Here is a 26213-nt window from a genome sequence, read left to right on the forward strand (position 1 = left end):
TTTACAAAATGTCTATATTTAAATAGTGCTTATTTCTTTGTGATTGCATTTTGTATTCCCAGTGCATCACATTTATATGCACACTTTGTGTAGAGGGAGCACTCTAAAAATAATGACTGTTAGTAGCGTTTTCAGTCATATGCAGAGCATTTGAAGGAAAAAAAAGAACAAAAGCACATCAGGGTAAAAGTAGTAGGTAGAGCATTTCATTTTACTTTTCTCCTAAAAAGAGCTTGTGTTAACCAGAACATGCCAAAAACAAGAAGACAGAGTGCTAGTAATAGCTGCAGCACACTTGTGATCTTTCTTTATTGGACAGGTTTGAATAGATTCAGTCTCACCATTTTTTAGTAATGTAAGAATGCAGAGATGCAAGGCAGAATCATATGTTTAACAGAAAAATCTCAAGCATGTTATAATTCACGTGAATGCAGAATTAAATTTACAAATATTCACTTAAGTGGAAATATTGAATACAAAATACAACGTTACACAGGAGAAATTTTGGAAAGGTCTCTGGTGTATATTATATATAAATGCTTCTCTGAATCTTTCACTTTCTAATCGAAAAAGTGAAACCACGTTATCAGCTTTAGAATGAAATCCTTTGAAAATCATAACCCAGTGAGTGGGATAAAATGTCAAACAGAATATCAATGTATTCTCACTACAACAAATAGCTTCTTTTCTTTCTTCTTTGTAATATATTTTTAAAGGGATAGTGTCAAGGTAAAAATAAAATAATCTACATTCACAATAATATCATTTAACATTAGTCAGTTAAAATTAATGCATGCATTTATTGATTTAACATATATGGCTGTGTCTTCAGCTATTGCTTTCCGATAGGTACTTTAAAATGCAGTGGGTAATCTAACTATCAGCTTTTCTTCCCTCGCAGTGGTTTATTTTAGGTTGTGTGAATTTTCAGCACTCATGAGAGATATTACTATTTTAAAAAAACCAAACATTTTCATTTATGTAATTAAAAGGCAGATTATTAAAGCTCATATTACAAACAGACTACTTGATCAGATTTTCTTTTAAAGTGACATAACCAATTAGGTTTCAACGAAGTTATAATTTCTCTTAATTGTGTTTTTACAGGTCTCTCATCAAAATGAATTTCATTAAAAGATTTTCTGCTTCATATCTGAGGAAAAGCAAGATGCAGCAAAGATGCCAGAGTACCAAATGACCAACCATTCCACTTGGGTCACGGATTTTAACTGATCCTACTAAAGTTTTTTAACATAACATTTGGTAAGTTGCCTCTTCAAGCTTGATGTTGTGTGCAAAAATTAAGCACTACACCCACCCTGGGTGCCAGTCTTATCCCTTCCTTCTTCATTCTGGCAAAAAATTGCTGATAAGATGCCTTAAAGTTCCATACAAGAGGTGTACTGCTTAATCTGTTTATTAAAGAGCTAGAAAGGGTGATTAGTATCAAGGTGGCAACATTTGCAGGTAGCACAAAATTATTCAGGTTAATTGGGAATAGAGAGGACGTCAAAGAAATTCAGTGAAACCTGAACAATCTTGGTGAATGTGCAACACAAAGGCAAATGAAATTCAGTACAAGCGACCCTCACCATTCGCGGGGGATACGTTCTTGTATTCCCTGCAAATGGTGAAATCCATGAATAAGGCACTGTGTACATGAACACAGTGCCCCTGGTGGCTGTAGCTGGGGGGAGGCATGGCTCTGGAGGCGTTGCAGCCAGCAAAGCCTAGAAATACCCATAGTAGAACATAGGCATAGCTATGCATCCCTGACTAGTGGCTGTGTAACTTTCATCTTGAACACCTCTAGTGATGAAGAGTCTACAACTTCCCTAGACAGTCTATTCCACTACCTCACTATTCTAACAGATGGGAAATTCAAAACTGATAAAAAGAAATTCATTCTTTACAATATGCAATTCACCCTTGGAATTTATCATTACTGGTTGAGGCTAAGATCGTAACAAGTTTTACAAGGAATTGGACATTTCCATTGGTAGCGAGTTTATCTGATCATTACAGATTGTGTCAAAAGAAACACTGAAAAGGGTATTAACCATCATGCTTCCAGGTTTAAGTCAGGTTTAAGCCAATCTCTAAATATTGGAGATTAGAGTGAGACCTAACATTTTGGGCATGGAAGGAAGGTTCTCTCACATCTGCCTATTGCAAGGTTCTCCTGTCATCCTTTGAAGCATCTTGTGTGGACCTGTCAGAGGGAAGATATTGGGTTAGGGGACATAAGGTTTGTATATTTTAAAATCTGTTTGTCAGGTAAATCTAGTCAGTTTTTTCAAATTGGTTGTAATAGAATTTTGGCAATAAATAAGTATACGCAATAGGTCATTTAAATAGGAAACACTGAGATCAGTCTCCACCAAAATATTAGCATGGGAATGTAAATATATACTTTGCAGGAAAAAATCTAAACTATATTGTTCTAAACCTTTTTTGGATCCTTTAGTAGCTGTGTGGAACAAGCAAGCTTTCCACTTGGGTAGGACCAAGCTGTGACTTCATTCATGTACCCATACATAACAAAAGGTGGTGGTATTTCAAAAGGGGAAACTTCACAGTTTAGAAGTTTATTAAATAATGAGATGTTTTGAAATATTTTTCTTTCTGTTGCTATGCTACGTTAATATATATATTGCATTAGTAGGAGTGTTGCCAGCAGACTGAGGGAAGTGATTCTTCCCCTCTATTTGGCACTGTTGAGGCCACATCTGGAGTACTGTGTCCAGTTTTGGGCACTGCACTATGGAAAGGATGTGGATGAATTGGAGAGAATCCAGTGGAGGGCAACAGAAAATATTAGGGGGCTGGAGTACATGACTCCTGAGGAGAGGCTGAGGGAACTGGGCTTATTGGGTGCCTATACATGTGCAGTGAGGCTGTAATTACAGCGCGTCAGAGCAGACTTGATTAATCAAGTGTGCTCGAGCGTGGTAATTACTGCGGTCCAGCAGACTCCAGTGTCACATGTATCAGCATCCCTGTGCAGAAAAATGGCAGCAGGGGCGCTTTAACGAAAGCTTTAAAGTGCCCTTACCATCATTTTTCAGCAAGGGGATGCTGATACACGTGACGCTCTGGGGTCTTTAATTAAAGCGGCACTTGGAGCACCTCTCCTTCCCCCTCACTCCTGGAGCACCTATATAAATGCCCATTTAGACCACAGAAGAGAAGACTGAGAGGGGATTTAACAGCAGCCTTCAACTACCAGAAGGAGGTGTTCAAAAAAGGATGGAGCTAGACTTTTCTCAGTGGTGGCAGATGACAGAACAAGGAGCAATTATCTCAAGTTGCAGCAAGGGAAGTTTAGGTTAGATATTAGGAAAAAATTTCTTATGAGGAGGGGGTAGTAATGCACTGGAAGAAGTTACCGAGAGAGGTTGTGGAATCTCAATCGATGGAGGTTTTTAAGACAAAGCCTTGGCTGGGATGATCTAGTTGGGGATGGTCCTGCTTTGAGCATGGGGTTGGACTAGATGGACTTCCTGTGGTCCTTCCCAACCCTAATTGTCTATAATCCTATGGTTCATTTACTACTGTTAGTTAGTAAATATCCTTGCCTTATCAGCTAAACTTGAGTGGGATTTATTGGTAGAGTTATGGGTCTTTGCTTAAAGTGTTTATTTTGCCTCCTATACATATATATGTCCCTAAATATTTGTTGTGTGATTTTTCCTGACTTAATAATGAATGATACAAAACAATGGTAAAAAATATGCTTCTCTTAAGATCTATATTCTGCTGATATAGATTTTTGTACCAATAAAGATTTTTTGGGCCAATATCTATAGCTGATTATTGACCAGCCATATTGGCCGATACCAATCCAATTTCCAGTATGCAGCCTGGCAGCATCCAGCTGGTAAGTCTGTGGGGGAAATGGCATGGGTCTGGTAAGGGGCATTGGGGAGCAGATTGAGGCCCCTGTGGTGAAGAAGAGATTGGGGCTGGGGCAGGTACTGCCCAGCCAGGGCAGGACAGGGTGCTGGCACAGAGCTGATGGCTCATCCAGAGGTGTGGGGGGGAGTGGCTCCTGCTGCTGCATGCACCCCTGGGGGAGGCATGGGGGGGCATGTGCCCCCCTGGATCTGTGCACAGGGTGAGAGTGGGCTGCCGCTGCACACTTGGGGCAGGGCTGCTCCAGCCTCTTCTGGACTTTTGTGCTTGGGCCAGGCAGGCAGGGCAGGTGGCAGTGGCACTGGGAGGGGGGACTACGGCAATGTTTGGGGTGGCTCTAGCCCCCTCGTAGCCCCCCTCCCAATGTTGCTGCCACCTGCCCCACCCCTTCCAGGCTTCCGAGCATAGCCTCTAGGAAGATGCTGGAGCACCCATGGCTCTAAGCATGTAGTGGGCAACCTGCCCTCACCCCGCACACAGATCCAGGGGGCACGTGCCCCCATGCCTCCCCTGAGGGTGCGCACTGCTGTGAGAGGCCCCTTGCACTCCCTGGAAGAACCATGGCTCTGTCCCTCACCCTTCCCCAGCTGGGCAGTGCCTGCCACTACCCCATCCCCACTCCCTCCCTCACCGCGGGAGCCTTGATCTGTCCTCCCCATACCCCTTCCCCCTCATGCCCCTTCTGCCCCTCCAGACTTACCAGTCAGATGCTGCTCTCCAAGCTGCCAGGCTGCACTGCTGGGTACATGCATGCCGTGGCTGCACGCATGCACACGGCATTTATTGGCAACATTATCAGCCACAGCCAAAAAAAGCCAGTTGCCAATAATGTCAATTTTCCTTTTATTGGTGCCAATACAATATGGACCGATGTATCAGTGCACTTCTACAGCACTATGCCTGTTTTTTCATATTTGGAGGTATAGGGATGGTATAGCCTCATGATAACAGAAAAATTAATGGAAACTGAGTAAAATAAACTCAGAATAGAATTGCCTGTATCTTACATCAAACATACTCAAACTCATGATATCATGACCAGGGATCCTGATTTCCTCTGTTTAAAAATCCCAACTTTTCTGATTAAGATCCAAATTTCTCTGATTTAAAACCCCCTAATTCCATGTTTTTCCATGATTAAAATGAAACACCACTATCTATATAGGTATTATTTGAACACAATGTTTTATTGATATATTTACAATTTTAAAGCAGTTTGGAAGCTTACAAGTGCCTCAATCATCATAATAAAATAAATTATAAATACCTGCATAGTTTGGTGTTTGATTTTGGGTTTTTTTATCACAAAAAATCAGAGCTTCCTCTGCCCCCTTTGCTCACCAGGATGCGGGTCCAGCCGCAGCTGCCCCCCCTGCTGCTTTGTGGCACTGAGCAGCTCTGATATGCCAGTTTCCTGCCCCTGCCCATGCTGTTGCCCTTCACTCCCAAGCCATGGAACCCCCCCAGCCCTTTTGGTGCCCCTCACTCCCAATCCACAGCCCCCTGGCCCTGCTGGTACCCCCCATTCCCAACCTGCAGCCCCCCTACCCTCCCAGCCCTGGTGGTGCCCCTCACTCCACCACCCACCCCCTTGCATGCCCTGGACAAACTACCTGTGACTCCATTCCGCACTCCACCCCCCAGCCTGGCTGGGCAGTGCCTGACCCTGCCCCACTCCCTCCTTCACTGTGGGGACCTTGATCTGCCCCCGCCACCCCCCTTCCCTCCCACAGACTTACTGGCCAGACGCTGCTCTAGTTACTGGGCTGCATGTCAGCTATTGGATTAGTATCAGTTAATATGGCTGGTTAATAATCAGCCATCAGTATCAGCTAAAAAAATCTTTATTAGTGCACCCTGAGTAAATGAGTATGTTGATGTCTAAGAAGGCCAATCCTAGGACCTCAGACTCCTGGCAAATGCCACAGGTGGTAGTTGAGGGTCAGACCATGGATTTTTTGGTCTTCTTTTCTTTCCTTCTGTTTCTGTCATTTTTCTACCTCCAGGGTGAGACGGTTTTCTTCTAAGTAAGATATACTTTCTCTCACAAGGCATTGCAACATAGCCCAGTCCAAGGCTAGTTTTTGCCAATTTGTGGGGTCAATGTCACACTTCTTAATGTTCACCTTGAGGGTGTCCTTGACATGTTTTCTCTGGCCCCTGCATGTCCTTTGTCCCTGACTGAGTTTGGAGTATAGCAGTTGTTTTGGTAAACCTACATCAGGCATGTGCACTCAGTGCCGTCTACCATAGCTGATGTTGAATAATCTGCGCTTTCATCCTGGTGGTGTTATCATCAATGAGCATTTGTTTCTGAGGCCACCTTTTTCTTATTCATGTTCCAGTATTTGCCTTTCTGGTCCTCCACAGTTCATACTGATGCCAGAGAATTAAGGTCACACTTGTCATTACTTGCTATCTGAACCCTGGCAGAAAGGCATCAGACTCTGCAAGTAAGTCTAGAATGTGCTCCTATATTATATCATTTACTCTTAAGAAGAAAACATAGTAATCAGACCTGAGTTTGGTTTTTGTTCTTTGCCTGTAACAGATATTTGTCATAGGAATCGGTGAGAGGGCAAAATGTAGAACTGATATTGTCACAAGCTTGTTCAGCATTTTCTCCCTGGTCATCTTTATGTGGAGGCTGCTCTTTGTAATTCTCTTCATCAGAATTTTTTTGTTACATCCCACGTGAATGTGCTGTTTAACTGTCAAAATTATTTTTATACATGTTAATTTGAAACCAACATGCATCTAAACTTGTTTCTTTACTCTTACTCCTCTCTCAAACAAACTTTTCTTCAGAGTGTATAAATGTTCTTTTTCATTATAAAAGCATGCCTGAGGCTATTGATTTCTGATATAAGTTACCTAGAAAAGTCTGGCATGGAACTTGGCCCTATTGAAAATAAATGTCACCTTCCAGATTTTTGGCCTGTTGATTAACATGTTCAAATATCAAGTCAGGTGGAATTTTACAGCAGAAGAATTTGGCCTGGTACAAGCTGAATGTAGAGGTTAAAATACAATTCAGTTTTATTGTAAGGGTGCCCTTTGAAGTGATTGTTTTGTTATGGCAGTGCCCAAATTGAGCTACAAGTTTTTCAGACAGAGGAAGACAAATCTCCTGTCCCCAAAGTTAAAGTAAACACATTGACCACATCCAGATGAGGCATTTCCCGTGCTCCTACCTTGTGCAAAACAAAAGCGGGGAGGTCCCAGAGTCAAAAAACCTGTGCAGAAAAAATATGTATGGCATATGTGGAGGCAGCATGTGCCGCTCAAAACCAGAGCCTGGCTGGCTGGAGCCAAAGCCTGGCTGCTGACCAGGCTTCCACTTCAGGAGTGATGCAGCTGCAGTTTCCCCAGCCCCCAGGAACCCAGGTAAGGCTGCTGGAGCCAGCACAGTTACTGGCCCCAGCCCCCCTGAACCCACCTGGGGTAACCTGCCACATGTTAGAGGGTGGATGGCGCAAGGTGTGCCACTGCTAGCTGTCCCTGGGGAACCAAATGTCTGTACTCATCTGGGCACAGTCATTGAGGCTAGTCCAGCTCATGATGAAGTCAGCAGTTTATCCATTAATTTTGAGAGCAGGAGTTCCTCTAGGACATGAGCTGAGAATTAGATAAGAATTACTGGGAATTGTAGTTCAGCAGTGGTCAACATCAGCTCCTTATTTTGTCTTGTTTAAGGTGTAACATGATTCTTTCATATTATCAGGCCAAACTTTTTATATAAGCCTAGTAACAAAGACTCAAGCCACAAAGTACTGCACCATGGCCTGTCTTTTCTCAGGGACTGATTGCTCTTTCTCTTTTCACAAACCAGTTTTAAGTCTGCCACATCATAAACATGAAGAATAGGTGGTTTCTTTTGCATCAGAATCTGTATTATGTCTAAAATGACTTAGAAAATCTATTCATATGGTCAGACAGAACTAACTTGCAAGGTGTATGCTAATCCAAAAACGCCTAAGATTTTCATCCCATTTGCAGCTGGAAATCTCTCTTCCTTAATCTTTGGATGGAAATTCCAGTCACTGGTGTTTTATCTCTATCTCTAATACACAAAAACTTAAAACTTTTAACCCATACAGACTGCAGTCTAGCTTCTGTGTCAGTCCTAGTAATTTGCTCACATTTGGAAAAAAACAGAAATGTTTTGAAAGATCTAAACATAGCGTGATGCTAGAACATTGGTTCCAGTATTCATGAACTCCAGTCTGGTTGACATTTGCAAGTCATTAACTGGCCATAGAGAGGATCTTTATCTCAGTTTGGTTATTAAAAGTTCCATAGCAGCATCTTTGCAGCTGCCATTTCCGTTGGATGTATAGTGCCTTAGGAAAATGGAAACTGCAAAACCTAGTTACAAATGCCAACTAAAATATTCTCTGATCAAATTGTTTCATATGTTCCTAAAAAGTACAGTTACTTGCCATGTTTCACCACACCAGGATACCATATTTGATAACTGTAAACTAGCAGAGAAAAAGTTCCAGTGCTACTTTGTTTTTGTTGGAATTAGGGCTGACAAATGATTTTTTTTTAAATTGCAATTAATTGCGAGATTTTTAAAAAAGTTGCAATTACTTGCAATTTTAATCATACAGTTAAACAATAATCAGCACCCCCCACCCAACAGTCCAGAGCCTGTGCGCCCTGCGGGTCCTCCCCGCCACCACCAAGAGCACACAGCTTCAGCCCCGACCTTGTCCCATCCCTGCCTGCTCCAGACTCACCCTGGCCGGAGTGGAGCAGCCAGAACCCATGCAAACAGCTCCAACCCTGGCCCACCCTGCACCTGCTCCAAACTCATCTGCCTATGCAGAACAGCAGCAGTGGCTGGGCAGTAGCTGCTACTCGGCACAGGGGAAAAGTGGCCCCTCACCGCTTCTGGGCCCTTCTTGCTGCAGCTGCCTGGAGCCTGTGCATGAGCTGTCCTGCAACTCCTCTGCACTGGCATGACTGTCCTGCAGGGCAGCCTAGAGGTGGAAGAGATGGCAGTGGAGAGAAGCTTCAGGGCAGCCTGGGCCTGGTAATGAGGGAGAGGGGCCGCTTTACCCCCATGCCAAGTAGCAGCTTCTCCCCAGCTGCTGCCACTGCTCAGTATGGGTGGGCGAGTCTGGAGCAGGCTCAGGGCAAGCCAGGGTTGGGTCTGTGCACACAGGTTCCAGCTGGTCCGGAGCTGATCCTCTCTGCTGGTCAAAATGATGTGTGCGATTAAAAAAAATAATGCAATCATTTGTTTTTGCATTAATCGCATAAGTTAACTGTGATAACAGCCCTAGTTGGAATATAACATAAAATATTTCACTCCAACAAAACAAAGCAACTCAACAAGAACAGGAAAGTTTAGGTAAATGCAGTCTAGCAAGACAAATTTATTTAAAATACAAAAAATATAAAAAGCACTACAGTTTCCACCCTGGCCAATGTGAGAACAAATCACTGAGGAAAGGGAAATTTGCAGAATGTTGCACAGAGAGAGCAAGAAAAAGACAACATACCACAGAGTCATTCAAATGATCAGCTATGAAGATGTACAGTTAGGAGAGGACATTATATTATCTGTTGGCACAGGGGCTGCTGGGATTCAGAACAAAGCAAAGAAACTAAACATAAGAACTGTAGGAGTTCCAGATTGCTTCAGCACTGTCTGAAAGAACAGCTTGCACCAGAATGTACTTGTATGACACTGGAATATACAGTCTAGTTAATTTGTGACCAACCTCCAAAAAAGGTTATAAAAAATCATATTCAAAGGCAAGTTCTCCAACTGTCTTTTTGCAGGGACCACATGCAGTGGTCACAAGAAGAAGAAAGAGCCAGGGAAAAAGTAGCAGAGAACTCACTTGTGAAAGTTCAACTGGAAGATCAAGGTAGCAGATCCAGAATGCTTAAGCTATTTTACTACTTCAGGAATGCTCTCCTTTTGTCTATTGTTTTTTTCCCTGATTAAATCTATTTTTGCTCAATCTTTTTTATTGTCTTATTAACATTGGGGAGTTTCTCCCAAAGTATGCACCTTTAACTAGATACTTAGTTTATCCTTTTGGAGAATTGTTACCTTTCTCTGAGGCAGCAGGTTCTCAGTCTAAGGGAATGAAATTTGCAATCTGCAATTACCTGATTTGTGATTCCTGTCCTTTGCTGTACTTCAGATTAAAATTTGTGTGATTGTTAAGACTTTTACCAGCAGGGAAAGGCAGTAAGGTTACAAGGATTTTGAGGTAATGAAGCCCAAAGTTCTTGGGTAAGATTTTTACAGGTGCATCTTAATTTGATTGCAGACCAGCTCAGTGAGCTGTGCCCAGTGCTGCTTTTTTAGGTGACCTGAGAAGGACTTCTTGCCTATTGCATGCCCTAGACAGCTTAGGCTGAGAGGGTTTCAGCATCACGGTGCTTAGTTCTTGGTAGATGGCATTGCCTTGCATCATTCAGAGTTAGGTAGTGCCCGAAGACTGGAAGAAAGCCAATGTGGTGCCTATCTTCAAGAAAGGGAGGAAAGTGAATCCGGCTAACTATAGGCCCATTAGCCTGACTTCTATCCCGGGGAAGATCTTAGAAAAGTTTATTAAAGAGGCCGTCCTTAATGGACTGGCTGACACCAACATCTTAAGGGATAGCCAGCATGGGTTTGTTGCGGGTAGGTCTTGCTTGACCAATCTCATTTCCTTCTACGACCAGGTGACCTATCACCTGGACAAGGGAGAAGAGATTGATGTCATATATCTTGACTTCCAAAAAGCCTTTGATCTGGTTTCCCATGATCACCTCTTGGAGAAACTGGCCAGTTGTCGCCTTGGGTCCTCCACGGTCCACTGGCTGGAAAATTGGCTCCATGGTTGGACCCAGAGGGTAGTAATTGATGGAAGTCACTCATCGTGGTGTCCTGTGACCAGTGGGGTCCCCCAAGGCTCTGTGCTTGGACCCATACTGTTCAACATCTTCATTAATGATGTGGACACTGGAGTCAGAAGCGGACTGGCCATGTTTGCTGATGACACCAAACTTTGGGGCAAAGCATCCACACCAGAAGACAGACAGGTGATCCAGGCTGACCTGGACAGGCTCAGCAAGTGGACAGATGAGAATCTGATGGTGTTCAACACCGATAAATGCAAGGTTCTCCACCTTGGGAAGAAAAACCCGCAGCATCCTTATAGGCTCGGCAGTGCTATGTTGGTTAGCACTATGGAAGAAAGAGACTTGGGGGTCATCATTGACCACAAGATGAACTTGAGCCTGCAATGCAATGCTGCGGCTAATAAAGCAACCAAAACGCTGGCTTGCATCCATAGATGCTTCTCAAGCAAATCCCGAGACGTCATTCTCCCCCTGTACTCGGCCTTAGTGAGGCCGCAGCTGGAGTACTGCGTCCAGTTTTGGGCTCCACAATTCAAAAAGGATGTGGAGAAGCTTGAGAGAGTCCAGAGAAGAGCCACGCACTTGATCAGAGGTCAGGGAAGCAGACCCTACGATGACAGGCTGATGGCCCTGGGGCTCTTTAGCCTGGAAAAGCGCAGGCTCAGGGGTGATCTGATGGCCACCTACAAGTTTATCAGGGGTGACCACCAGTATCTGGGGGAACGTTTGTTCACCAGAGCGCCCCAAGGGATGACGACTAGGTCGAATGGTCATAAACTACTACAAGACCATTTCAGGCTGGACATAAGGAAGAATTTCTTTACTGTCCGAGCCCCCAAGGTCTGGAACAGCCTGCCACCGGAGGTGGTTCAAGCGCCTACATTGAACACCTTCAAGAGCAAACTGGATGCTTATCTTGCTGGGATCCTCTGACCCCAGCTGACTTCCTGCCCTTTGGGCAGGGGGCTGGACTCAATGATCTTCCGAGGTCCCTTCCAGCCCTAATGTCTATGAAATCTATGAGATAGTATGGATTGGGTCTCAGAAGGCCATCTAAATCCAGCTCCCTGCTCAAAACAGGATCATCTCTGCCAAAACCATTCCAGTCACTGCTTGTCTAATTTTCTTTTAAAACCTTCCAGTGATGGAGGTTCCGTAGTGATAGAGTTGATCTATTTTAACAATTAAGAAAGTTCTGTCATTAGCTCCAGCGGCAACTTTATATATTCCCTTTTTCAGAGGGACTGTGGCTTGGGAGAGAGGTCTAGAAGACTAAACAGAGAAAATTCTCAGGGTTTGGACCTGGTTGTAGATGATGCTTCTCTGGGCAGGTGAGCAAAGAATGTGACACATCTGCTGGAGGCATGAGAATGATGGAATTTCCATAGTTCAGTGAATTTGCATCACAAATGAACTTCTGTCACCCACAACTGGAAATCTGCTCTTTCCCTCCACAGAGGTATGCAGCTCTAGCAAGAAACCTTTTTGCCTGTCCCCCCTCAAATGTGAAGCTCCTCCATATGGCAAAAGCTCTTTTGCAGTAGTTGCCCCCTTTCAGGGATGCTTTCGCTTTTCTATCCTTTTTTCCTTCCTCTCTCTTTTTCTTTTATATTATTATTATTATTATTATTATTATTATATAAGGTGTACTTGTAGTGAAAATAGAGCCTGTACAAATACAAATGTACTTTAAGTTTAAACCTAAGTTGTACCATGTAACAAGGTTAGCAGGGGCAGGAATCTCTGTATGGAGTGTGTCCCTGAATGAATCATTGGTTGATTGTGCAACACAGTAGCTGGTCTGGATAAACAAGTTAACAAGCGGCAATTAACACCTACAAAACTACAGACCAAGAAGAGGAAAGAATCAATACGGAGGCAGGAACTCCCTGAAACGTCACTGTTAAAAGTAGGGAAGCTCCGGTTTGAAATAATCAACCCTGGAAACAGACCCTTGAGGCTGAAATGCCCCCTGATCAACCACTTCCAGAGCTCTATTCATCACGGCAGTGAATCAATCAAATTCATCAACGGACTCCCAAGACTGCACATACCTGCGGATGTGACCCCTGGGGCTGACAGCTGCCATCCAGCAGTTATTAAGAGGGATGCCCCTAGAGGTCAACGACCTGTGGATTGGGTAAGCCTGAGAATTGGGGAGTCACCAAAGTCTGCCAGAGAGGGATAAAAGGCAGCAAAGAATTACCCCCAATGGCACCCTCTTTGACCTGACCAGCACCCTGCCTGTCCAGCCAGAAGGACCAGCCATTGACCCCCTTCTGAAGCAACATCGCACTGAAAGAAGCCTCCACTGGCCATTGACGGCGGACTCCAGCGCTTGGGGATAGGTATATCTTGACACTGGTGCTTAGTGTTCATAGCTAGCTACTGTGAGTGTGTGTGTGTGAATGTGTGTGTGTTTGAGGGGATCAGCACCAAGGTTTATGGTCTGACTTTTGCATCCATCCAGTAAACTAGAATTTTATGATGATCCTGTGAGTTGGTCCTTTGTAACCAACACAACATAGAGTTTAACACATTTGCAGGCATTGGAAAGTCAGACCAGATTGTTTTACACATTGTGATGAACAATATCATAGCATGTATTTAAATGCACACTGACTGGGATAAGTGAAGGGAGGGCTCAGGATGCAAGAAATCCAGGGTCCTGGGTTTGTTTTGTTTGCCTCATGTAACCAAGAAACCGGGCTTTAAACCTACAGCGGCATTTATCTTGGAGGGTGGTAATCTATTTTCTATTAAAAGGCTATTCTGGAAACAATTAATATATGTGCACTGGGGCAGTAATGTGTTTCAAAGGTTCTAGGGCTGTTGAAATATCCACATTTTAATTGATATGGCTATGGCACAGGTCGAAGCATGTTTAACTTTCCTGTGACTATCTTCTGCACTATGCTCTTCCTCACTTTCAATACTATGTGACCAAGGGATTTTTTTTTTCTAGTGCCACTTATCTCTTTGCAGTTTAATACACTGAGAATAGGGCTCGAATTTCCCCTCAAGGTTAATGGGAACAACTTTGCCTACCAGCCTGAAATATGACCCTTTTCTAGGGCTATCCTATCATCCTGTCCTTTTAAATTCTCTCCCTTTCTCTTATTTTTTATCTAAGTCCATGAAGACAATGTTTATTTTTCTAGACTTCACCTCTAATATTTTCATTTTTGTAGCTAAAACACTGAAAATGAACCCACAGCTGGAAACTAAGCTATGGTTCACATAACCTTCTTCCTCATAATCTAAAATCAATTAGATCTTAATTTGTACTCATTGGAAATAAAATAAGCATTTGCTTAATGCCAAGAAATGTAAGAATCCAAGGACATTTTCTATGAATTATTTCTTGTTTAAGACTTGAATAGGTGAGTATTGCAGGTAATGTTCCTTCAAAAAGCTCCAGCTTCCCACTGCAAGTAGTAGCACATTTTGGCCTATTTATGTTAACAATGAGCTAGACCAAAGCTAATGAGCAGGTTATTTTAGGGCCTTGGAAACTGCAGTAAGGGGGGAAAAAAATTACAATTTCCCACAATATTGAAATATCATGAAAATAGAACAGCTCTGACCAACCTCAACATGAAAAGCAAAAACTGAACAGACTGATGAACCCACTTCCAGGCATTTGGTTGACTCATTAGCATGTCCACCCTCTTCTCAAGCATGGCTGCAGCAGAAAGCTGCTGCAGAAAAGATTCCATTAAAGAAAAAAACCCCCATGAAGTAACAGATTTCTTCCTGGTCCTAGCTTCGGATGCTCAGAGTACCAAGAAACATTGTGCTTTTTCATGTTTTGAAAAACTCTGCAAACTCTACAAATGAGCTGCTTCATAAAATAAACAAAATGAACACAAACCTCTAGTGTCCAGCCTGACAGTCCCTTCATAAAAAACTTTCAGGAACTGAGAAAGGAAAGTTAACATTTTCATTAGTGTAAATTTTATTACCCAATACAGCTCCTTAACCAGAATCCTGTGCACTAGCACAGTAGCATTAGGCTGAATTTGACATGTAATCTTTCTGCTCTGTAGCATCTGCTGAATTCATAAAGAAATTGTTAACTAAATTAATTTAATAATAGTAGTTTCTATAACTTTAGTAGGAAAACTAATTGACAGTGTTGCTACACATATAGATATTGTACAATGAAGGAAGGATATTATTAAAAAAAAAGTCTGGCCAACAAACTAACATTGTTTCAGAACTTGCTTAATAATTCAGTATTAGAATCTTAAAGGTTTTAATTTTAGCCATTTTCTTCATTTATTAAACAAGTGATCAGATTTAGAAAAATTACTGAGGAGCTAAAAGCAAGGGTTTTGATCAGACCTTTTGGAGAACATGTTGAATCTAACAGATTTAAGAATCTTTTGAACAGGAGGCTTGGTTTTACATTTTTATCATTGAGCAGAATAAGCTTTATGAATGTGCACCACAGACTATTGAAATCCAGTGTGTATGACCTCAATTAACTTGGCACTTGCAGTGTAGAACAGTTCTGCACTATTACTCAGCATGGCTGGGTCTTGCCCTTTAATAAGATAGTTTGATGTGTTAAATGTTATTTAAAGAATTATGCAAATGTTTAGTACTCGGCATTCTGCCACCCTCTTGGCACTTCCCACTGTCTATCCTAATCCAAGCATCTCTAATGGCTATTCTCAGTTCTGTTTAACTTTGAAATACTGGAGTGATCGTAGGCAGCATTCTTTTCAAACGACAGTGATAGGAGAGATGTGACTAATAAGAAGAGGTGCTGTATAAAGTTGGTTCAGAATATTTGTTAAATTATGTATTAGATAATACAGAAGCTGATTGTGAGAGCAGAATTCTTGAGTGTAGGACCATATCTTTGCAAATCTCCTTAAAGTATTTTCAGATTAAGCAACATCAATGTTGCTCCTGCATCACAGGTATCAGAGTACATCACTGGTAGGGCTAAAAGAGTAAGTGCTGTTAGTAGATATGTGTAGGGGCACTGGCTAGCACAGCTCTAAAGAACTGTATTTTCGATAATACTTTTAGAGAGAATCGTAGTTAGCAAGAAACATATGGTTGTTCATAGACATTCATAAATCATAAAAGAGAAAAGATTTTATATATTCTAATATTATAAAAGCCTAAGTCTGTCTGTCTGTCTGTCCATAATGCTTTATTCGTGCTCTGACTGGCTGACAAGTAGCCAATCAGAGTGTGAACAAGCATTCCAACAGGAGCTGGCAGACAGTGTAGTGCCACCATGATGGTGGGGACACAGGGGACAGAGGCCCGGGGTAGGCCAGCACAGCTGGTCCCACCCTGCTTCCTGGAGGCAGGGGCAATGAAGAGGACAGAACCCTGCTCCCTTTAAATTTGATATAATATTCCAGACATAGAATCTAACATTGGAGGTGTGTTTTGAATTAGTCTTGAACCTCAACTTCTTCCCCCTCAACCTCTTCCCCCCTGCAGCTCCTCTCCTTCCCACCCTCCCCACTTTACTGTCAGACCCTGCTCTCCCTGAGCTCATAGAAGGGAGGAACTAACTTGAAAAAAATAACCTTGAAATAAACATAACTGTAGTAATTTGCATATAGTACCCATAGATTTAGTACATCCAAAATTGATGTATTTCACCTTTTTTGAAACCGTTGCAAGTTTTAGCACTGATATTTCATAAACACACTTTTAAGTAACATATTGGCACCTACTTATATATAGCACAAACTATGTGTGAAATTTATCCAAAGCCAAAAGTTCATTACCATGTAGTTCACTGGGCTAGGCCCCACCAGTCAACAGCTTTTCCAGCCATGATGACCCCACAGCTCAGTACTGCTCATGATGTGTGTGCACTCCAGATATACCCCCCAAAGGATACATGTGCTAATTACCCCCCTCCCCTGACCTGGAACTGGGTGTTCTTGCCATGTGTCCTGGGATCCTCCAAAAATATATATGCAGATGAGCCACAGGGCAACCTGCTCTGGCTCTACCTTTTGGAGGGGAGGGCCACACTAATTATATACATCAGGCTGAGAGAGAGGATGACAGTGATTCTGGATGAACTGTTTGGGGCCCAGTTTGGTGATGTTTTAAGGCTGGCGAAGAACCAGCAATCATTGGACATGGGAAAGAAAGGTGCAGCTCAGGTGTGGGAGTGAAGAAGAAGTCAAAATGTATTCAGTGTCATGGTTCTTTTGAAAAAAGTAGGTACTGAAGGGGACTGCACTCAATGGACATTACCATATAACTTATTCAAATGAGTTGCACTATCCTATCCTTGTGGTAGGTTCCCATTAACATGTTTGTCAAATGTGGGCCAAGTATTTTATAGTCATGTTCAGTGTTGACTACATTTAATAAGCTTCATAGTGAGTTTCCATTACTGAGCACATGCTGCTTTTAATAGCAGTTTAAAGACAGACAGTAGATTTAGTGAGGTCTCACTGTCTACAAATTTAAGATGAGGCTCTTTTTGCTCCATGGTAGTTGGGCAAAAAACTCATCTTGTATTTGAGTAAATACAGTATGTCATCTGTTGTTACCCTTAATTTAAGAACATTACACAAAAAATGTATAAAACTGTATAAATATGTAACTTGATGCCTGGATCATCATACTTAATCAATAGCTAGTTTAGAGGAGGTATCAAGCAGAGTTCATAGATTCATAGATTCATAGATGTTAGGGTCGGAAGGGACCTCAATAGATCATCGAGTCCGACCCCCTGCATAAGCAGGAAAGAGTGCTGGGTCTAGATGACCCCAGCTAGATACTCATCTAACCTCCTCTTGAAGACCCCCAGGGTAGGGGAGAGCACCACCTCCCTTGGGAGCCCGTTCCAGACCTTGGCCACTCGAACTGTGAAGAAGTTCTTCCTAATGTCCAGTCTAAATCTGCTCTCTGCTAGCTTGTGGCCATTGTTTCTTGTGACCCCCGGGGGCGCCTTGGTGAATAAATCCTCACCAATTCCCTTCTGTGCCCCTGTGATGAACTTATAGGCAGCCACAAGGTCGCCTCTCAACCTTCTCTTGCGGAGGCTGAAAAGGTCCAGTTTCTCTAGTCTCTCCTCATAGGGCTTGGTCTGCAGGCCCTTGACCATACGAGTTGCCCTTCTCTGTACCCTCTCCAGGTTATCCGCATCCTTCTTGAAGTGTGGCGCCCAGAATTGCACGCAGTACTCCAACTGCGGTCTGACCAGTGCCCTATAGAGAGGAAGTATCACCTCCCTGGACCTATTCGTCATGCATCTGCTGATGCACGATAAAGTGCCATTGGCTTTTCTGATGGCTTCGTCACACTGCCGACTCATGTTCATCTTGGAGTCCACTAGGACTCCAAGATCCCTTTCCACCTCTGTGCCACCCAGCAGGTCATTCCCTAGGCTGTAGGTGTGCTGGACATTTTTCCTCCCTAGGTGCAGCACTTTGCATTTGTCCTTGTTGAACTGCATTCTGTTGTTTTCTGCCCACTTGTCCAACCTATCCAGGTCTGCCTGCAGCTGTTCCCTGCCCTCCGGCGTGTCCACATCTCCCCATAGCTTTGTGTCATCTGCAAACTTGGACAGAGTACATTTGACTCCCTCGTCCAAGTCACTGATGAAGACATTAAAGAGTATCAGTCCAAGGACCGAGCCCTGCGGGACCCCACTGCCCACACCCTTCCAGGTCGAGACCGACCCATCCACCACGACTCTTTGGGTGCGACCCTCTAGCCAATTCGCCACCCACCGGACTGTGTAGTCATCCACATCACAGCCTCTTAACTTGTTCACCAGTATGGGGTGGGATACCGTATCGAAGGCCTTCCTGAAGTCCAGGTATACGACATCCACCCCTCCTCCTGTGTCCAGGCGTTTCGTAACCTGGTCATAGAAGGAGACTAGATTGGTCAGGCACGATCTGCCTGCCACAAACCCGTGCTGGTTTCCCCTCAGCATAATTTGCCCTGCCAGGCTCTCACAAATGTGAGCCTTGATAATTTTTTCAAAGACTTTACCAAGGATGGAGGTGAGACTGACTGGCCTATAGTTGCCCGGGTCCTCCTTCCTCCCCTTCTTGAAAATGGGGACCACGTTAGCCCTTTTCCAATCCTCTGGGACTTGGCCCGTGCGCCACAAGCGTTCGAATATTCCCGCCAGTGGCTCTGCAATGATGTCAGCCAGTGCCTTCAGCACCCTCGGATGGAGCTCATCCGGGCCTGCCGACTTAAAGGCATCCAGTTCTTCCAAGTGACTCTGCACCACCTCAGGATCTACGTATGGAAGTTTGGTGCCTTGCTGCTGCCTCTCTACAACCCCAGTGAGAGACTTGTTGTGCCCCTCGCTTAGGAACACTGAGGCAAAGAACTCGTTGAGGAGTTCAGCCTTGTCCCCCCTGTCTGTCACCAATTGTTTCTGCCCATTTAGCAGAGGTCCTATTCCTCCCTGGGCCTTCCTTTTACTCCCAATATATCTATAAAACAATTTCTTGTTGTCTTTTACTTGGGTTGCCATCCTCAGCTCCATGGTAGCTTTGGCCCGCCTAACTGCCTCCCTACAAGCACGAGCAGAGGAGGTATATTCATCTTTATTGATCTCACCCTGTTTCTACTTTTTATGTGCTCCCCTTTTGGCCTTTAGGCTGCCCTGGATTTCTCTGGTCAGCCATGGAAGCCTCCTGGCCCCTTTCCCTTTTTTGCCTCGCTCGGGGATCGTCTTGCTTTGTGCCCGAAGGATCGTTTCCTTAAAGCACAGCCACCCTTCTTGGGCTCCCATCCCTTCAAAACTCCTACTCTGCAGTGCGTCCTTGACTAATCGCCTGAGTGCAATGAGATCAGCTTTCCTAAAGTCTAGCACTTTCACCCTACTAGTTACCTTACCCACTCGCCGTCTTATGTTGAATTCTATTATTAGGTGATCACTGTCTCCCAAATGGCTACCGATCTGGAGGTCCCCTATCATGCCATCCCCTGTTGCCAATACCAGATCCAGTATGGCATTCCCCCTAGTGGGACCATGCACCTCCTGTGTCAGGTGGAGGTCCTGTACACAGGTTAGAAACCTGCGTGAGCGATGGGACCTTGCTGTCTGCGTCTCCCAGCAGATGTCTGGGTAGTTTAGGTCCCCCATGACTACCGCCTCTTTAGCTTTTATGGTCTCCGAGAGTTGCCTCAGGAGCCCCGCATCTATTTCTTCCCCTTGGTGTGGGGGTCTGTAGCAGACCCCTACCACCAAATCCCTTTCTCCTTGCCCCCCATGTAGCCTAACCCACAATCCTTCTACTTCCTCAACCTCGGATTCTGTCTTGATGAGGGTTGATGTATATTGCTCACTGACATAAAGTGCAACCCCCCCCCCCTTCTTCCCCAACCTGTCCTTTCTGTACAATCTATAGCCCTCAATATGTACCGCCCAGTCATGGGATGAATCCCACCAGGTCTCTGTTAGCCCCACTAAGTCATAGGTGTTTAGTGCAAGCAGGAGCGCTAGTTCATCCTGCTTGTTCCCCATGCTCCTAGCATTAGTATATAGGCACCTGAGCCCTGCGACTGGTGCCTTTGCTGCCCCCCCACTCCAAGTCCCAAGGGGCCCATTGTTTCTTACCTTCTTGTTTCTTACCTGTTCTGTAGTGCTGGTCTCCCCATGGCTTTCAGGTTTCCAATGTTTTCCTTCTTCAGGCTGGGCTGTCCTTGTGGGTGCCACATGGTTTGGTGGTCCACAGCTTCCCCTGCCCTCATACTCCCCTCCCCCCGACGAGCCTAGTTTAAAGCCCGCCGGAGGTGATCCGCCAACCTAGTAGAAAACACACACTTACCTTTGGGGGACAGGTGAAGCCCATCCCAGCTGAGCATGTCCCTTGTCGTGATGTGCGGGTCATTGTCCAGGAGTTCCAGAGGGGTCTATCCTGGGTCTGGTATTTCTTAACATCATAAATGATTTGGATGATGGGACTGAGTGCATGCTTAGCAAACTTGCAGATGACACCAAATTGGGTAGAGTTGCAGGCACTTTGGAGGGTAAGGCTGGGATGTAGAATGATGTGGATTGACTGGAGAAATGTTCTGAACCAATCAGATGAAATTCAACAACAAAATCAAGTACTAGTTCCTGCACTTGGAATATAATAATTGCACACACAAATACAGATTGGGGAATTATCGGCTAAAATGAGGTACTGCAGAAAAGGACCTGGGGATTACAGTGTACCATTAACTGAATATGAGATAACACAGTGTGCTGTTATTGCAAAAATAAAGACAACAGCGTGGGGGGTGGTTGTACTTAATAGGAATGTCTCTTGCATACAGAAGAGAAGCCTGAGAGAGATCTAACTTTGCTAATAAGCTTTTAATTGTGTATTTTCATCATATTCTCCTTTATACTACAGAATAAATATAGAACACACAAAAAACCTGTTCTTACAGTCATTATTCAGGTAAAACCCCTTTTAATCTTAGCAGGTGTTTTGCTTGAGCAAAGGCACAAGGATTGGGCTTGAAGCCTTGATATTTGATTTAAAGAAGCTCCAGGTGGAAAACATCAGGTTTCTTAAATGTTAGTGCAGCGATTAGCCCCTTTCCAGTTTAAAGTCTTGTTATGTTTCATAATTCTTGTGAACATTGATATTTCACTCTTTTTTTTTATTCTAAACCAATATGAGCAAGAAGCCAGCAAATATTGGAATGCATTTTGCAAGACTTATAAAAATAACTTTTTCAAGAATCGTAATTGGCTGTTTCTGGAGTTTCCAGAAATTCTTCCACAAGGAAAGAGAATTGAATGGAAACAGAGGGAAAAGATCAAAATCATGTCAGCATGAATGCTGTAAGCCATGCCATATCTGCAATTATTCCTGGAATGTTGGAAGAAGACAAATATTCTTGCCAGAACAGTTCAGAGAACTGCTTTACTTCTGTCCAAGGATGTACATACACCAAAAGACAAATGGAATCTGTTGTTGATAAGCATCACATGAACTCTGAAAAAGAACCTGGGAAGCTAGAATCTTTCCCTGGTAGCAATGCTACTTACAGAATACTAGAGGTACTGCACTGCAAACTTCTCGCATGTAATCTACAGTTTGAAGCGATTGCTTAAAATGTAGTAATGCTAGGAAGTAATTTTTCAGTCAATAACTACTGACCATTCACAATACCAGCTTTAACTTCTGGCTAGAATTTTCAGAGGAACCTAAAGAAAACAGATCTCAGATCTCCAAAGGTATTTAGATACCTAATTCTACTGGGAGTTAGGTACTTAAATACTGTTGAGGATCTAGGATTTGCCCAGTTTCCAATTAAAGACATTGGGAGGTGGACTTCTAATTCCTTAAGAATTTTGCAGCTGAATATACTTTTGTTCTGTATAAGCTAGTGTCTTGTTCCAGAACAGCAAAATTGTACAAAAAAGCTGTATTTTCCTGTGTAGCTGCTTCTGAGAGGTGACTGCTCCAGCTACTGAGAAGTTAGGCCCTGATCCTGGACCCTAGGGCCCATGTTTTGAGTGTTGGGGTGTTCAGCAAAACAAAGCCTCTTCTCCCTGTTTTAAACTTTTATAATGCTTTTGCTTGATTTTGAACAAAAAATCTGAGTTAAGCCTTATTTGTTGTTTTTTTATTTTTGTTTGTTTCTACTTCAATTCCAGGTTGGTTGTGGTGCTGGAAACAGTGTATTTCCTATTTTGAAGGCTCTACGATAAGCTGTGCCAGCCCCACCCCTTCCTCCAAATCCATACCCTATGCCAGGACTGTCCAACTGGTAGCCTGGGAGGGGTTAAATTGGGGCCTGCAGGGCTTGTCTGTACACTGATTTGGTACAGCTCTGGAACCCAGGGGTTCAGAGCTGCAGTTTACCCCTTCACCTCCTTGCTTGCCACCAAATTCAGGGTCTTTAGTCACTGTTAGCAACTCGACTAGCAGGGAAAAGGTGGGCACTAGTAGTGGCAGTGTTCGGCTCTGGGTGCCAGATCTGTGCCCAGGGTGCAGCTCCAGGAGCCTCTCTGACAGGCAACTGCTGGGGGTGGGTTTTCCAATCTGCAAGAAGCCTTGAAGATCAGATCTGGCCTGCAAGGCAATTAAGTTGGACAGCCCTGCCTTATGTTAACTAAACAGAAGTATTAAGCTAGTCTGCTCCTGAAAAAAATGCTGACTTGACTGCTGTAGGTACCAGGGAATTTTACTTACAGAATGCAGGACAGTGTTGATAGGTGCAGAGTACAATGTTCCCCATGAAGTTCCTCAGGACTGTCCTAGAACCAGTGAGCAGGAGTATCTTATGAAGGTAGTTGTTTTTGGTTTTGTTTTTTTTTCTCCATAAGGCACCCACTGTTATCACACAAATTACCAAATAGCCACCAAACAGAATCTGGGGTCACATTCACTGGTGACATGAATGGCAGTGCCATGCACATTGCAAGATGTTGTGAGTGCTATCCCTGACCACTTGCATCACTTCTGAACTTCACTATTGTCTATCAAATGGAATCAGCTTGTAGTAATGTGAAGAGAAGTTTCGTGTTGCATTACTTAATCCCTTGAGCCATGCCATCCCATCTGCTTAGCAGCTTCTGTTTTAGGAGGTAAGCACATTTTCTTTGCCATGTATGTGGTTAGTATTTATTGGAAGAGCTGTGCACAGATCAGAGGAAAGAAGAGACTTCTTTCAACTCTTTTCTCCAAAAGCTAGTATTGGTTCTACAGACAAATACTAATAGTTTCCATTTCCATACTGACTTTCATCCTCAATGCAAATTCTATGTTAGGCTTACAACATCCGTTTTATAGAAGCACACCATTATCCAGACATGGAAACTGAGGCATAGAGAGAATTAAGTGCCCTGCCGAGAGTACACAGGCAGTGGGTTTAAGTGTTTGGAATGGTATATAGGTCTCACTACCAGACCAAACATTTTTTATCCCTTAAACACCATGTAATGAAAGAAGAAACTTTTGTTACTAGGGAAAACAAAGTATGAGAGAAACACATTGGATACATATATGAGGAAAAACTCAAACTGATATTTAGTAAACAAGAGATGTTTTTAATGCAAGAGTTCTCGTAATTATGAATCTTATTGGTCAATATTTTAGTTGGTGATTTCAGTTTATATGCAAATCATACATGTGACCAGATAGGTGCATTGAAACACCTTAACTCACAGCCTTTCCTGCACTGCCCAGATCAAACCCAACAACCTTACCTATTCAAAGGCATGTGTCCTTATATCTAAGTAGAACTTAGGCTATATTTGGTATCATAAAAATTGCCTTTTGTCTACATACAAGAAAGTGGGTAGAAACAGCTGGGATCATATTCTGGTTGAAAGAAAAAATTCATCTCCTTGGGAATATGGATGTATATGTTTTTATGATCCAAAATTAAAAATAAAAGCAATGGTTCTTTGCACAGATATTGCTTCTTTAATATAAATCAACCGTGGGATAACCATCCAGACCAGATTTATACCTGTTATTTGACTGGAAACTTTTCATTAAGGTCTCTTCCTGATTTCTCTGATCATCTGTTTATACATCCTAATGACTGTCATTTAGGTAACTAGGTCAGTCAGTTCTGATGGGCTGTGTCCCCCCTCCCTGCCACCCAAAGCCAGCCCAGGCTTCTAGATCAGGGGCAAAGCCCAAGTTCGCTCCCACTATCAGACCCTAGCCATTCAATCCCTCCTGCTCTCTGGTTCTCCATGGCCCTGACTCACATCTAGTTCTGCTCCTAAGAGAGGGTCTTTACCTCTTTTGGGGAGGCCCAGTGCAACCTGAAGTTTCAAGCAGCAAACAGACAGCTCTACTTCAGTGAAGACATTTACTGAACTGACAGAAACAACCAATCAGAGCGCAAATACAGCATTTGGACAGGAGGTGGTGGAGCACTGTCATGATGATGGGGACACAGGGGGTGGGGGACGAGGCCAGCTGTGCTAGCCTCACCTCCCCTGCCCTGCTCCCTGGAGGTGGCACCCACCCCATCCTTGCTTCTTGGAGGTAGTGGCAGCAGCACAGGGGGGAGCGGGGTTGGGACGCTTTTGGGGGGGGGCAAGGCCAGCACCCTTTTCCCTCCCCCCCAGCACTGCAGGCCTTGCCCCCTCTCTCTCTCCTGCACTGCTCCCACCCAATGCTGGGGGGAACAGCAGGGCCGGGCTGACATGACGGCAGGAGAGGGAAGGAGCAGGCCTGAGAGGTGGGGAAGAAGCCGGTTCGCAGGAGTGGTGGGGGTGCAGAGCAGCAGACCCGGGGAAATGTGAGGGGGTGGGGGGATGGGAGGAGCGGACCAGCTCCAAAACGGCAGCAGGGAGGGTGGCGGTGGGTGTGCCGGGTCCAGCTTGGCCCCGAAATGGAGGGTGGGGGGGGAGAGGCTTGGCCCAGCCCTCAAACGACGGTGGAGAAGATGGGGGGTGGGCCCGGTACTGGCCCCATTATGGCAGAGGAGGGGTGGGGGCATGCCGATCCCAGCCTGGCCCCAAAACGGAGGGTATGGGGGAGGAACACTGGGCCCAGCCTGGCCCCAACTGGGGCGGTTAGGTAGGCCCAGCCCCAAAACGGTGGCGGGGAGGGTGCGGGGGCCAGGCCTGGTCCCAAAGCAGAGTCCGGGAAAGGGTGAGCAGGCCTGGTCTCGATGGTGGTGGGGGGAGCCGGATGCAAGTTTCTGACCCTGCCTGCACCCCCCATCCATCATTCTTGATGGGCAATTGGCTAGTATTAACAATAAACCCACATGGTCACCCAGGGTCAATCAGAAATTCAGCTGCTTGCCCTCACCCATGCTAGATCTTGATTTCACAATCCCTGGGCTTATCTGGTTAGTAGTTGCAAAACTGATAAAGGTTTTGTTCTGGATGGGATGTTTTAGGTCCAAAAGAGTTTTCCTATTGATTCTTTATACACAGCCTCTACTAAACTGTATAATTTGGAAGATCTGTTGGGCAGAGGCACAAGTTCACTTCATTCTATTGCCATACCATCCTGTCCAAAATCCATAGCACTTTAGGAGAAATTAATGAATTTTCTGAGGGCTAATCCTCTTTGTGCAGTAGCTTAGCTTCTGTTCTGCTCACCTTTTCTTATGCTGGTTGTGAAAGAGTTGATAAAACTGTGTCACTTGCATTGTTTGGTGTGAGGGAAAAGCTGGCTTTGCAGTCGATGTGAAGGGAAAGGGTAGCAACATTACAGGAAAATAACATGTATTTGATTAAGAAGGCAATAGGTGATGGAAGGAAACAATCAAAGCCACACAGTCAGATCAAACCCAGCACAATCGATACCTGGGAATCAGGATACCTAGACCTTTTCAGAACTGTTGATAAGTAATTATCTTAATTGCAGGAAAAATAAATGTTTTTCCTGTTACTGATTATATGACATGAATGGGCCAGTGCTAGAGAATCTTAGTGGAGCTGCAGAGAGCCACAAAACAACCTCACAGTAAAATTTTGACCT

General features: G+C 44.1%; 1 protein-coding gene across 1 annotated transcript in view; it reads left to right on the plus strand.

Moving 5' to 3' along the window:
* Positions 1 to 1201: 1201 nt before the first annotated feature.
* The window catches only part of METTL8 (methyltransferase 8, tRNA N3-cytidine), a gene marked incomplete at its 5' end in the record, with an annotated part of 39388 nt that continues 14376 nt past the window's right edge, over positions 1202 to 26213 (plus strand). The window contains 5 exon segments of the mRNA XM_059726269.1: positions 1202 to 1263; positions 9712 to 9803; positions 21421 to 21589; positions 21592 to 21811; positions 22412 to 22470. Of these exon segments, the coding sequence (XP_059582252.1) occupies positions 1202 to 1263; positions 9712 to 9803; positions 21421 to 21589; positions 21592 to 21811; positions 22412 to 22470 (602 nt within the window).

The sequence above is a fragment of the Alligator mississippiensis genome, chromosome 4 (assembly GCF_030867095.1).
Source record: "Alligator mississippiensis isolate rAllMis1 chromosome 4, rAllMis1, whole genome shotgun sequence".
NCBI lineage: Eukaryota > Metazoa > Chordata > Crocodylia > Alligatoridae > Alligator > Alligator mississippiensis.